General features: G+C 50.3%; 1 protein-coding gene across 2 annotated transcripts; it reads right to left on the bottom strand.

The window, feature by feature from the left end:
- Positions 1–1200: 1200 nt before the first annotated feature.
- On the bottom strand, positions 1201–12748 carry LRRC55 (leucine rich repeat containing 55). 2 transcript variants are annotated; one of them, XM_035262709.3, is made up of 3 exons: positions 12429–12748; positions 10067–11567; positions 1201–5885 (listed from the first exon to the last, which is right to left on the bottom strand). In XM_035262709.3, exons 2-3 carry the CDS (start codon positions 10779–10781, stop codon positions 5650–5652), a joined length of 951 nt encoding a protein of 316 aa, XP_035118600.2. In that variant the 5' UTR covers positions 10782–11567; positions 12429–12748; the 3' UTR covers positions 1201–5649. The 2 variants fall into 2 exon arrangements, with proteins under 2 accessions (XP_035118600.2, XP_003734302.3); XM_003734254.6 differs by having other exon boundaries at positions 12463–12748.
- Between the last annotated feature and the right edge of the window lie 749 nt (positions 12749–13497).

Raw genomic sequence — 13497 nt, 5'->3', positions numbered from 1 at the left:
TGCACTCCAGCCTGGGTAACAAGAGCGAAACCCCGTCACAAAAAAAAAAAAAAGAAAAAAAAAGTTATAACATCATTGTCATTATCATCATCATCAGTTGCTAGGTATGTGCTTGGCACTACAAACAGCACTGAATGAGATATACAAGATTTGGTCTTCTGTGAGATGTCTGCTTATTTCAGGAGCCTTATTTTTGATCTTGCACTTGTTCAGCATAGTCTCTATCAAATACTTAATTTGAAGAGAAGGGTTTTGCCTCCCTCTAATCAACTCCAGGAAACACTGATTACAGTTGAAGATGTTCTCTGTCAAGCTGAGTGTTCTGAGTCAGTGTCCGTGTTCTGTTTAGAGGCTGTGAATGCAGTATTTGTCTATACCCTGTGGCAATTGGAGTGGGAGGAACAGAGGAAGGTTAGCATCCCTGTCGGTGGAAGGAACTACTTTCTGATCAGAGCCACTTCCTGCCTGGATTGACTTCCCTATAGCCACTTCCTACTTAGAATGCTAAGATAAAAACAGCTGCCACTGTACCTACAGAAGAACACTTTCCTTCTTTTTCTGTCCCTGTTCTCAAGGTACACTGCCTAGCCATCTCACTTCTGATGGTGTACAGGCAACCCTGGCAAGACCCAGCCGGTTTAGAATCCTTTCCCTTCTTTATCAACCTATGAGAACAGAGGCTGAACTTAAACCAGCGATGGCCTCATCCAGCCCCCACTCCATGCATCGAGATGCCTGATTTACCTGGATGCCTGAGTTAATGTCCTTTTGCTCATGCTGCTGGTGTGTGTCATCTCCTTATCACACACCCTTCAGTGAGGCTAACTAGGCGGGCACACCCACTTGCCTTGGCATGTTTTGTGGACGACCCAAGCTGCAAACGTCAACATGTATAAGGCATATGCTCTCTTCTTTGTGTAATTTCAGGCACCAAAATATGCCTACACAGAGGGGTATATGCATACAGACACATGCGTATTCTTTTTTTGCCTGGTAGAAATATACTTCTGTGATGTTCCTTCAACTCCCACACATGCCCCTCCATGGCTGGCACATCTCCTAATGATTCCCATCTACTCCCTCCCATAGACCTTTTGCATGTATATTTTGGCACACATTTTCTTGGTTCTGCCTAGTTCCTTTCTCTCTTTCTTTCTCTACGTCCCTCCCTCTCCCTCCTCTTCACAGCTTTTAGGAAAATTTGTTAAACTATACACTCTTTATTATTAATGTACATTTATGAAAAATTCTTCACAGTTACAAAAGTGCATGGTTATAAAATCATCTCCATACAAAGGTTGGCATCTTCCCTCTAACCCCGCCCCCCCAGCCCTCCCACCCCTAGACATTAGCACATTACAGGACAGTGCTTAGAAAAACTGAGAGCTCTGTGGATCCAGCTCTCCACCCAGTGCTGTGACAAACACAATAGTGATTTACAAAGGACTGTGTGACTCCCTAATTTCCCTTTTGTGTCTTCCTGGGGTGGGGAAGAGCAGACAATTTTCTCTGGCTTTAGGAAGATGTCCTTTTGAGGAATGGATGAAGATGTATCTTTTTACTCCTCTACTGCTGGAAAGGATGTCAGCAAAGACACCTATGGGGGAAATGGAAGCTGGGAGGTCTTCCCTTGTGGTTAAAGACAAACACCTGTCTTGATCTGTTCAAATTTCATACATGTACCTCCTTGGAAGGAGCCATGAACCTCTATAGCAACTCTGGGTTCCTATTTCCACAAAGTTCCCTGGGAATTCCTCTAGGAATGGGGAAAGAGAGATGAGGGTTTGTCTAAATGGGGACCAGAGATAACTGGTGTGATTCAGATATGAGGGCTCTTCTAGAAAGGAGTTTTCTTGGCCCAAACCTTGACCAGAGGATACCTTTGATATCCTCTGGTCCAGCATGGAGGAAGCTTCTGCAATGAGGACTTCTCTGAGGGGCAGGAGAGAACAGAGGGAAGCAGCCAGAAGTCAGCTTCTCATTTGGATGACCCTGCCACAGATTTTTCTCCTTCTGTATTTTCTGAGCATTCAGTCCTACCCTAAACCTGGTGGGGTTCCATCTTAGTCTGTCAAACAATGTAATATTAGGTTAGCGCAAAAGTAATTGCGGGTTTAGCTATCAGTTTTAATGGCAAAAACCACAATCACTTTTGCACCAACATAAATAAGCAGATGGCTCAGTGGACGATGTCAGAGAACTGAACCCAAATTCCAGAGAGATCTGTCCTGTGTCAGCAGACCGCCAATACACAAGGAACCTCACAGACAGACATACAGATGCAGAGATACTCCATCACATACATATTAACCAGTTTGGACAATTTGAATGAAGCCTTGTGGTTACCAGGGATGTGGGAGCAATTGCAATGAGGATTGCTAGATTATCTTTAGAAGCTTGCTTCTCATAGCTTGGACAAGCTGACGGCAGTGGGGGAGAAGCAGGGAATTCCTTGGCAGTAGGTGGGTTGAATACTTTTCTCATTATGCTCTAGTAAACTGGGGCGCTTTTAGCAGCAGGAGAAACATCTGTCCTTTAAAAGCCACGTATCCTGCTCAGAAAGGTTTGGCATTAATGGAGACCAGATTGTCCCACTAGAAAGGACAGTTGATGTCAAGGGGGCATTTGGTGTCTTTTCTGGTTCTAGTCCTATGCAAAAAAAGTATCTATCTTAAAAGATATCAACTATATTTTGGCAAACAATAGTTCCTAGGAGATTATTATAGTATATGGTATCCGTCTATGGGAAGCTTTTCTATTTTGTCAGGATTATAGTTTCTAAAAGTTCCTCTCCAGGTATTTAGGCTGTCAGCCTGGCTTGTTAGAGAACAGCTCGAGTTCGCCATCCTTGATCATCACAGAAGAGAGCAGGGCACAGTTCTGCTTTGGATATCAGATGTTGTAAGCAAGGTTCAGGGGACACACGTTCAAGTACCTCAGGTCTAGCAGAGTTTCTGAAGACTCTTTTGGTTGACTAGCTCAGGGAAGCACAAGTGAGGGATGCCTTCCTGGAAGATGGCATGTTATCCTCCTTCATTTCTTTGAGGCTTTCCAGGAGGATGGGATGATGGAATACTGCTGGAGCTTGGGGCAAGGTAGGTGGAAAGCCCCTGTTTTAATTCTCCTCCTGGCCAGCTTATCAGCATGTTTGGCTGTGCCTTAATGCTCTTCTCCTAAACTGCAGAGGTTCTCACCTGTAGCTTTCTTGCTCTTTTAGTATCTGTTGCAACACATACAGCAGGGCTTGAGTAGGAAGGGTTAACACAGTTTCCTCTCTCGATTCCCAAAGATCTAATTTTTCATGTGACTGCCTCCATGGCCACCAGTGCTGATGTTTTATCTACCCGTTGTAGAGCAGGAGTCTCCTATTCAGACGTTACCTGTGTAATCTCTGTTTCAGAGCCTGCAATTTGCCCTACCAGGAGCTTAGCTCAATCTGTACAGCAGATGGGTTGCCTGCCTTCTATTTAGCTGACCTACTAGCACATTCATGGCTGCTGAATTCCAGGGCCCCATCACCCAGCCCTCTGAGGCATTCTCTTCCCCAAGCACTTGGGAAAGCACAGGAAAGAGAACCGTGTAGGGTTGAGTCCCAACCTTGCCACGTAGACAAGTCATATCCAACCTTGAGACTGTTTTTCCCATCTGTAAAACAAGATTACTGATGTTTCATTTACCTCCCGCACAGGGTTGTGAAAAGTCACGGAGAACGATGTGAAAACACTCGTGAACTCTCTGGTGCTGAACAAATAGAGGGAAGATAATGATGACACCGAGGAAACTGATGAAGAAGACAACGATGATGATAATTGTGCTTTGCTCGTAAAGTGACTTGATTTTTGACTGACTGATTAGATGCAGTTTCCCTGAATGGAGTTGCCTACCACTTTCCTTCTAGGGCTCATCCAGACAACTCTGGATAAGTCACTCAACTCTCTACAATTAATTCATCTGTCAAATGGGGATAATAAAAACCACCAGGCAGTGTTGCTGGGAGAATTGAAAGAAGCAAGTCAGGGCCAGGCATGGTGGCTCAAGCCTGTAATCCCAGCACTTTGGGAGGCTGAGGCAGGTGGATCACGAGGTCAAGAGATCAAGACCATCCTGGTCAACATGGTGAAACCCCGTCTCTACTAAAAATACAAAAAATTAACTGGGCATGGTGGCGCGTGCCTGTAATCCCAGCTACTCAGGAGGCTGAGGCAGGAGAACTGCCTGAACCCAGGAGGCGGAGGTTGCAGTGAGCCAAGATTGTGCCATTGCATTCCAGCCTGGGTAACAAGAGCGAAACTCTGTCTCAAAAAAAAAAAAAGAAGCAAGTCAATAGATATCGAAGTGCCCAGAGGAGTACCTGGACCTTATTAGAAACTTTGTCATCTCTAGTTGAATTTGAATTTATACAACTCAAGAGGGAATGGTGATGCTCCCCATCTTGGATGGGGCAGTACAAAGAGCACAGACTTTATCTTGCTTATAGTGGCATGTGACTTTAACCTCGCTGAGCCTTAATTACCTCATCTGTAAAATGGGAACAACAGCATTCAGCTCAATCTGTGTGTATGTTAAAGGGAATGGTTTGTGGAGAGAGCTTTTCACAGAGCCTGACACTGGCGGGGACTCAGTATTTAACAGCTCTCTCGCCCTTATGCTTATGTGGGTGAGTTGCTTAGAAGAAAATGCAAAGCCTCATATGGTCATAACTGTGCTGCTTTTGTCCTCTTTAAGCTCTGGGTACTGCCAGGCCATGGGCCAGTGGCCCACACTGCACTTTCCTGGTGACACCCTGTGGCATGAGCACCGTGGCACCAACGGTCACATGACGACGGTCCCAGGATGCCGGGACTTTTGCTGCCCCAGTTGCTGGGCCTCCTGCCTCTCTCTTCTGAAGCCAATCATGAGTAAGAGGCAAGAGAAAGGGCACTGAAAGTGTCCATCCTCAGCCTGCTGCCTGGGACATCACCAGCCAGTGACAATTGGTCATATGGGGGCAGTCACTGGGAGGTGGTTTCACCTGGTAGCTGCTGGTGGAAGGAGGCCAGGGCTGGCATGGAGGTGTTCGTACTCCCTGGAGGCAGTGGCTGATTGCTGAGAGCTGACCGTTTTGGTGTCAGAGGGTGGGGAGTAGGTTTGAGTTCTGTGCCACACCCCCTCTATACAAGTTTGTGACCAGGAACTGTTCATCTTCTCAACACCATGCACTATGCCTACTCTGGCCTCTGCCATTTGCAGACACTCTTTGTTGCCTACCTTACAAAGTAGATATTTCTTGATGACCCAGTTCACAAATCACTCCACTCTTATAAATCTCATGGACATTGCTAGACACAGATGACAGTTCCTCCTGGGCATCCATAATGATGTGCTCAGAGTCCTGACATGGTCTTAAAGGGAATAGTTTTTGGATCTCTCTCCTTGACCAGGGGTAATTACCTTGAGGGCGGGGACTGAGTCAATTAATCTGATGTTCCCAGTCCCTAGCGCACTGCCTGGCCCAAAGCAGATGCGCATACAAAGTGAGCGTCCCCACCTTGCTTGAGCCATGACTGAGGCAGCCAGGTCACCGTGGAACCAGAGTGGGCTGTCAGGGTGGGCGTCTGGTGGTCAGCGGCTGTAGCGGTCAGCAGCATGGAAGGATGAGAGGCAGCCATGTCAGATCTCTTCCTCTTCACTGGCCTTGCTCCAGCGGTGGCAGCAGTTGGCGGTGATGCCCAGGAGGAAGTTGGTGGCCACAGAGGCGATGGACACCACGAAGCCCACGAACGCAATGAACAGGTAATCATCCAGGGTCAGGGTCAGGTGGCAGGCCTTGAAGCTCTCCTCGGTGAGTGAGAAGAGTGGGGCGCCCTCGACTTCAGGGGGGGCCCGGCACTCAGCCAGCTGAGAATCTGTAACACAGAAGCCAGGGAGGGTGAGGTACCCAGAGAGGGAGAGGGGATTGGAGAACCCCTTAACCCCAACTGCTCCCTGGAAAAAGGAAGGAAGACATTCACTGCGGTTCTTCTGTGTGCCAAGAATCCTATAATCTTCTTTAGTTCCCTCGACAACTCTCAAGGCAAGGATTTTTATGTCTATTTCTACAGATGTGGAGAGCACTGGTTGAAGAGTTCAGCAATTCGCTGAAAGTCATATGGCTTTGACCCGTGGTAGGTCTGGGGACACCATTGTCTCTTACCATAAACTCCTGACTGGTTTCTGGGCTTCTCAAGGTGTCTGCCCTCATCCTGCAGCCTAGAACCTCACCAGCAGGTGACAAACCATTTCAATACAGTCAGCGGAGTGGTTCTCTCAAGCCTGAAGTCCTGGCATGCCTTCTCTACTTGAAACCCTTCCCTGGCTTCCTGTCTTTGAATCAAGCAAAAGCCAAAGTGCTCCCTGTGGGCTCCAAGGACTCTTGCCCAGCTCTCCCACTCCATTCCTTGTACATTCTGCTCCAGCTGCATATACCTCCTAGTTATTCTTCCACGTCCCCAGAGTGTCCCCTCCAGAGGTGGGGAAGGGATGCTTTTGCCTTTGTACCTTTGGGAGGGAGTTTCTCCCCTTGACTTCTGCACAGCTCAGCCCCCCAGTTTCTTTGGGACTTGGCTCAATGCCACATTATTAATGAGGCCTTCCCTCTTAATGACTCTAAATAGCACACCCCCTTCACCTCCCCCTGGGCTCCCAACCTTACCTGCTCTGCTCTATTTTTCTATGTAGTGTTGATCACTGCCTGAAAGTTTATTGGTTTCTTTTCTGTCTTCTCCCCTTTTCATGTAAGCTCTTCCCATGGAATCTTTAGCATGAGAACAGTGTCCTTTCTACATTAAGTGCTTGCTGAATCTTTACAACATGAATACAAGACTCTGCCCAACTCCGAAGCCTTGGGTCTTTCTACTACTTATGTGGCTTTTCTGGATATGCAGAGTATAGGGTTAAAAGTATGGATTCTGGAGCTCTTGGTCTAGTTTCAAATCCCCTCTTCACCCCTTGCTGGTTGCACGCTTATGGGTAACTTATTTAACCCCTCTGTGTCTTGGCTTCTTCATTTGTCAAATGAGGGTAATAACAGTATCTATTTCTTAGGGTTGTAGTGAGAATTCAGTGAGTCGACAGAGATGAGTTATATGTTATATATTAGTGTAATATATGTAATATATAACATATATTTCAGTTATATAAATTATTATATTGGTTAGTTTCCCCAGACAGGTCATTGGGGGTCATAGTCTGCACTCAGGCTTCTGAGGGAGGGGGCTGCTTTTTCCTGGTGGGGTTACTGTTATCTGCAGCCTTGATGATCTCACCTCATCCTTCTGGGGTTGCTTTTATGAATGCACGATGGCTGTTAACGGTCTTATCTCACTCTGCCTGGGAAGTCAGGGTAGTGTGCAGGCGGCCCTCTTGCCATGCAGTGGTCGGCACTGGCTTTCCTGCAGCCAGTCATCCCTTTGTTCAGTGGAATAAGTATTAATTAAGCTCTTACCTTGGGTAAGTCTTTTTTCTTTTGGTATTTCTGGCTCTCATGCTCTGCCTCTATAAGAAAGGGCCTCTATAAGTAGGGGATAATCCAATCTAAATTTTCTGAGAGTCAGTAAGAAGACATTTTCTAAGTTATGCATTGTATACATGCTATGTATTTATTCTGCAGTTTTTGAGGGCAAGGAATCAAATGATGCATTTGGATTGACCCTTTTGAGAACTGAATCAGCATCAATATCCTTGGAAATGGGGAGTCAGGTTTGGAAGGAGGACACAATCCTCCCCAAATCCCAGGTTGAGTGGTCTCTGGAGGCTGTGACCCCAGGACCTGTGCCCTACTCAGGCCTGGATCCTGTCTGGGGTTGACTCGCATGACTCCTCTGGAAATCTGAAGAGGCTGAACTCTAAAGTCTATTATGTATGTGAAGTTGGTAGTGCTGAGACAGTGAGATGGGGAATGTGGCGAAACTCATATGGACCAGCCAGAGGAGCCCCTGACAGTCATCGGTGGGACCACACAGGACACAGGATGGGAACGTGGAGGCTGACAAAACCCGCTGGTAAGTCAGGGCACCAGTCTTAAAGCCATGCTGTATCCCAGGGGCTGGCTTATGGACCTCTTTGTTCAATTTTTCCAAAAACCATGGATAATAGTGGAGTCCCACAAAGAAAAATGGAGGAAGCAGTTGAAGGGACCTAAAGGGAGGAACATCACCTGGTTCTGTCCACACTGGCAAGTTTTTGTCCCTAAGAAGAAGCACCCTGGTGAGTATGGGCTGGTGTAAAGTGTGTTCTGTGGAGGAGCAGGGAACCTGAGTTTCCAGCTGGGCCTGCCAGCTTTCTCATCATGAGCCTGTGGACAGCCACTGTCCCCCTCTGGAGCTCAGGTTCCTCACCTGTACTGATGTGTGAGGCTACATTGATGAAATCTTGGACGCCTCTCCTTCTTGTGCGAGTCTGATCTTCTGCAGGGCAGCAGGGACCTCAGAGATCACAGAAAAGGAGTCCCTGGGTGTGGTGGAAGCTGAGTGCTTCGGTGCTCTTTCTGTTATTAGTGCACAGGAGACAGAGGGAAGGCACGGCCTGCCGAGGTTGAGCAAGTGGGGAGACTGCTCCAGGCAGCCTCCCCCTGCTGCCCTCCACCATCACCCCGACCCAGTCCCCAGCTATTTTGGTGCTAGAGAATTTCCTCCTACAGCTCCGTGGAAACACTGGAATCGTGACCCACAGCACTCCCCAAACTATTTTGGTCTTGGGCTCCCCACTCAGTCCTCCTCCCTGTTACCGCATTCGGCATTGCTTCTTCTCAGCACGTGCTGAGCTCAGGTTCTGGGAAAGCCCTGGGGTAGGGCCTTCAGCTACTACTTCTGGTGCTTGTGCCAAGCCTTGGTGCTGTCACACAGGAGGGCTGGTGGCTAGGGCTGCAGCTGAACATCGCCTGCCTCTGGGTCAGGCTCGTATGCCACTGGGTTGGGACAGCCATCAAAACCAGTGCAATTTGGGCTCCTTCAGGCTCCAGCCCACCCTCCGGTTGGGACTGGCTGGCTGAGTTGCCACATCGCGGTCTTTCTCTCAGCTCCCTACCCTGTGCCCAGAGTTTACACTGCTCAGAGCCTTGAATCGGAGGAAGGCCAGATTCTCATAGCTGAGGTCCAGGTCTTGAAGCTGTATGAGGTCCTGGAACTCTACTGCAGCCCTTTGGCCAGTCCAGGACTCAGGCTCTGACTCTTCCGGTAGGCCAGAACCTGACTCTTCGGGATATAGTCAGGGAGACTGCTAGGACTCAAATCCTGGCTTCAACACTTAGCAGCTGTGTACCTTCAAATGAGCTACTGAACCTCTCTGTGCCTGTTTCCTCCTCTGTAGAGTGGGGACCTCATTAGTGTTCTTCTGGAGATAGGGAGAGATAGGTGCAGGTGCTTAGGAGAGGGCCCGGTAAATAGGAAGTACTAAGGTCTCAAGTTCCTCCTGGAATGCGTTGGTTGGCATGGGACTGAAGTTGTAGCTCTGCTGAGATTGAGTTAGCCATTACTATTTATACGAGCGTTTTCCAACACATGGAATGCTACGAAAGCAGTCTGGTAGAATAGAACAGGGCTTAGAAGTCAAATCATGGTCCTGACGCTTTTTTGATTTTTATATTTGTATTGTTTTTTTCATGGCCCTGCCACTTTCTAAGTGCATGATTCTAGTCAAGCCTTTTTATTGTTCTAAATCTCAGTTTCTTCACCCGGAAATGAGTATAATAAAAATGGGGGTCCCATAAGATCATGCATGCTAAGATCTTGGGTCATGGTGAAAGCTCAATCAGAACCACCCCGGATGAGCTACTCCCACTCGTTTATTACCTGTCTGCCTCATTAGGTCGTGAGCACCACAGCGGTGAAGGACATCTATTTCATGAATGAATGGGCCCTTAGTGCCTCACCACGCATTGCAAGGATTTGACAAACAACCTGTTGACCAAGCTGGTGTACAAAGAGGCAGGCCCACGTTACAAAACACAGTAGGTGCTTTCCGGCTCTAAGTCCCTCCCCTTTCTTTGGAGCCTATGCTTCCATTGAGGCAAGCCCTCCCTGTTGACTACCCCCTCTTGCCCCCCCATTACCTGCTGTACAGCGCTGGATCCGGTTTCGCAGCCACTTCAGCAGAGGCTCCATGGTGCAGCCGCACACCCAGGGATTGCCGCCGATCTGCAGGGTCACCAGCCCCGGTAGACCCTCAAGAGCCTCGAGGCTGAGGAAGGACAGGCCCCCATAGCTAAGGTCCAGGTCTCGGAGCTGCACAAGGCCTTGGAAGGCGTGGGGGTGCACCCTCCGCAGCCAGGGGTTGTGGCTAAGGTCGATGTGAACCAGCCCATGGGCCTCCTGGAACATGTCGGCTGGCACGTGGCTGAAGTTGTTGTAGCTCAGATCCAGGTGTGCCAAGCGTTTGGCATGGAGGAAGAGGTCCCGGGGCAGCTCCATCAAGGAGTTGTTGCGCAAATCCAGCACCCGGAGCTCCACGTAGCATGTAAGGTAGCCAGGCGGCACCGCTGCGATGCGGTTGTGGGCCAGGCTGAGGTTGCGGGTGTCCATTGGCAGATCTGGGGGCACGGAGAATAGCCGCTGGCTGCTACAATCCACCACCTGGTTATGGCATGTGCAAAGGACTGGGCAGCTGGTGCCAGCATCCGAGTGCATCAACCCGGCTGCCAGGAGGAGAGAGATCAGCAGCATCGCTGGGTGGGGTGGCCCGGGCCAGGGAAGCTGGGCCCAACTGTCACCCATCTTAGGCAGCTGACAACAGCAGTGCTGGAGGGAGCCCATGAGGACCGTGTTCATGGAATCGAGAGTCTTTGACACAGGAAGGCAGCTACATCAGGGGCCAGCATCTGTGAAGGTGGGGTTTCTGAGCATGTGGTATCATGGCTAGAGACTTTCCCAGGAGCCTCTGAGCACCAGAGGGCTTCCTGAGATCCACGGTCAGTCCCCTTCAGGAGCCTAGGGGGCAAGAAACCCCATCGAGGTCCCCCAGGATCTTGAATGATGATCAAAACCTGAAAGAGGGAGGGGACGAGATGGGGCTGGGTCAGCTGCCAGCAGGTCCTGGAAGAGTTCCCGCAGATGCTCTGTGTGTCTCTCACCCATGCCTGCTGGACGTTCCCTCTTGGTGCTGCATCTGGGAGGGAGGGGCTGAAGGAGATGAAAGGTGCCCTTTAAAGATCCTTGGCATTTCTTCTAAGAAAACTTAAGTCCTGTCCCATGTCTGGGACTGATTAGGAAGCCAGGGCTGCACCTGGATCTCCAGTGTTGAAGGTCTCAGAGGCCATTTGTCCTGGTGGCCTGCTGGGCTTGAGTCCAAGGGGGTCCCAGGGTGGGTGTTTTGGGAAGAGAGCCCGGGAGGAAGTGAGTCTCCATGAGCCTCCTCAGCCTCAGTGGCTGCTGGAATCCCCAGGGAGCCTCTTTGTTCCCCAAAGAGAGGAGGACCCCAGGTGGTGCCCACTGTCTGGGCCTCTGGGTCCAGAAGAAACCATGAGTCCTGAAGGTGCAGGCTGGTTTGGCAACTTCTCCAAGTCAGCGCCTTCCTCAGCGCAGCTCTGTATTCAGCAGGTGGAGGCCGAATTCCCTCTGTCAACAAGGAAAACACTCAGGCAGAGAAATCCTGTGCCCTGCACGCCACCTTGTCCCTTCACCTAGGACCCTTGTCTTATCTCTGTCTCTTTCTTTCCTCCCTTCTTTGGTCCCCCAACCACAAAGTTCTCTGCTGACTGTCTCTCAGGTGTGGGCCATGGCAGGTTGATACCCCACACTCACATTGCTGTCACCCGCGAGCCCTCCCTGACCCAACCTGCAGCCCTTCTCCTCTGGGTTTCTCTCTTGGGTTAAATGGATTTTCTTCTTCTTTTCATAACCCCACCCCCATCAGTACCAAACACACCATCCTGGAACAACTCCCTAAGGAAAACATGCATCCACACTCTGGGGGTTTGCACACGCCTTTCAAACCCGCTCCTGTCTCCTCTTACACACACACACACACACACACACGCACGCACAGGCGCGCACACCATTCTTCTGTGACTCCCCCATATTTTGCCCTGCCCCGCGCTCACGCCCGGGGGTTTTCGCTCCAGCTTCCTTCTGCACAGGCGATCCTGCTGACCCCTCCCCAGTGGACCCCCAGCATCTCTCCCCCCCGACCCCCCCAGCGCACACCCCTCATCGCAGCACCCCTTTTCATACGCTGCACTCTCCTGCTCGCTGCCCCCAGCAGAGCGACCGAGAGTGATGCCGCGCCCAGAGCCTAAGACCTCGCGCCCGAGACCCGTGCCCTCTCGCGCCTCCCTTGCCCACCTGCTGTGCTCGGTCCTCCCCTCACCCTTGGTCTGGCGCTATTTTCCTACCGCTTGGAGCCTCAATCCCGCCCACCGGGAAATCACCCCAGCTCCCCTGCATGCAGACTCATTTTTCCGGAGTCCCAGGTCTCACCCTGCACTCCCACAGGCCCCTTGAGCCTACTCACTCCGTTCCAAGGACACAGCCACCAATCTGCGGCAGGCAGACTCGGGTCTCCCTCCCTCCTCCTGGAATCCCCGCTCGCTCCCTGCTTGCTTCAGAACAGATTGCTTCTCCGGCTCTTCCCCTCCCCCGGCCTCTCCTCCTCCTCGTCTCCCGGATTCCTGGCCAGCATCTTCCGTGATTTCCCGTCCTGTGGTCCCCCTGCCCCTTCTTTCACCCCAAAGGAAAATCGCAGAGAAAGGATGTTTGGAAGAAAGTTCACAGAATCCTAATGCTCCTTTCTGAAACTCAGCTAGTGCCCAGGCTGCTGGGGTATAAGGCTTCCGCCAGGGCCAGGTCTTTCCCCTCCCTCCCCCCTTCCTGCACTCTCCCTCTCCCTCCCTCCCTCCTTCCCCCTCTTCTCTCCCTTTTTCACTCCCCGTTTTTCCTCGAGGGCCAGGTACTGACGTTTCACTGTCTCTTAGCAACTGCCTCCACATCTCTGAGCAACAGGAGAACTGGCTGTGGACCCCACCACGAAGAGAGAGGAGAGAAGGAAGCACCCAGCAGAATTCACAGCCTCCCACAGGATCCTGAGGATAGGGCGAGGGGAAGAAGGGGAGATGAGGGTAGGCAACTGGACAGGAGCAGAGAAAGAGGAGCAGGCAGGGAGAGAGGGTTAAAAGGCCCAGTGGGAGAGGTTGTAGTAGGGGCAAGGCGTGAACCTGGAATTGGAGACAGAGGAGGGACAGCTTAAGGACGTCGGACCCATAAGGAAAAACTAAGAGGGCTTGCAGTGAAAGGAGAAAGGGACTTAGTGGAGGATGTGTGGGGTGGGTGGGGAGTGAAGAATGGGGGCATTGAAGACAGGAATAAGAATAAGAAACAAAAAAGACATGCGCATATGACAAGTTTGCTCACTTGATGGGATATATCTTTGTAGTGGGCACATAAAGTCTACTTAACCTGGGTTGGAATGTATTTGAGGCTCCAGGTACCAGGTGATTGACTCACTGCTTGTTAGGGACCATTATCACAGGAGAGACCTTTTTTATGATTG

Source organism: Callithrix jacchus, chromosome 10 (assembly GCF_049354715.1).
Source record: "Callithrix jacchus isolate 240 chromosome 10, calJac240_pri, whole genome shotgun sequence".
Taxonomy (NCBI): Eukaryota; Metazoa; Chordata; class Mammalia; order Primates; family Cebidae; genus Callithrix; species Callithrix jacchus.
The sequence above is the reverse complement of the archived record's forward strand: the minus strand, read 5'-3'. Positions and strand labels throughout refer to the sequence as shown.

Bases quoted from the DNA above. Each gene is read 5' to 3' on its own strand.
- LRRC55 (XM_035262709.3), bottom strand. From the start codon at position 10,781: ATGAACACGGTCCTCATGGGCTCCCTCCAGCACTGCTGTTGTCAGCTG. The intron at 5,886-10,066 runs GTAATGGGGGGG...TCTGTGTTACAG, and splicing joins GATCCAGCGCTGTACAGCAG to ATTCTCAGCTGGCTGAGTGC.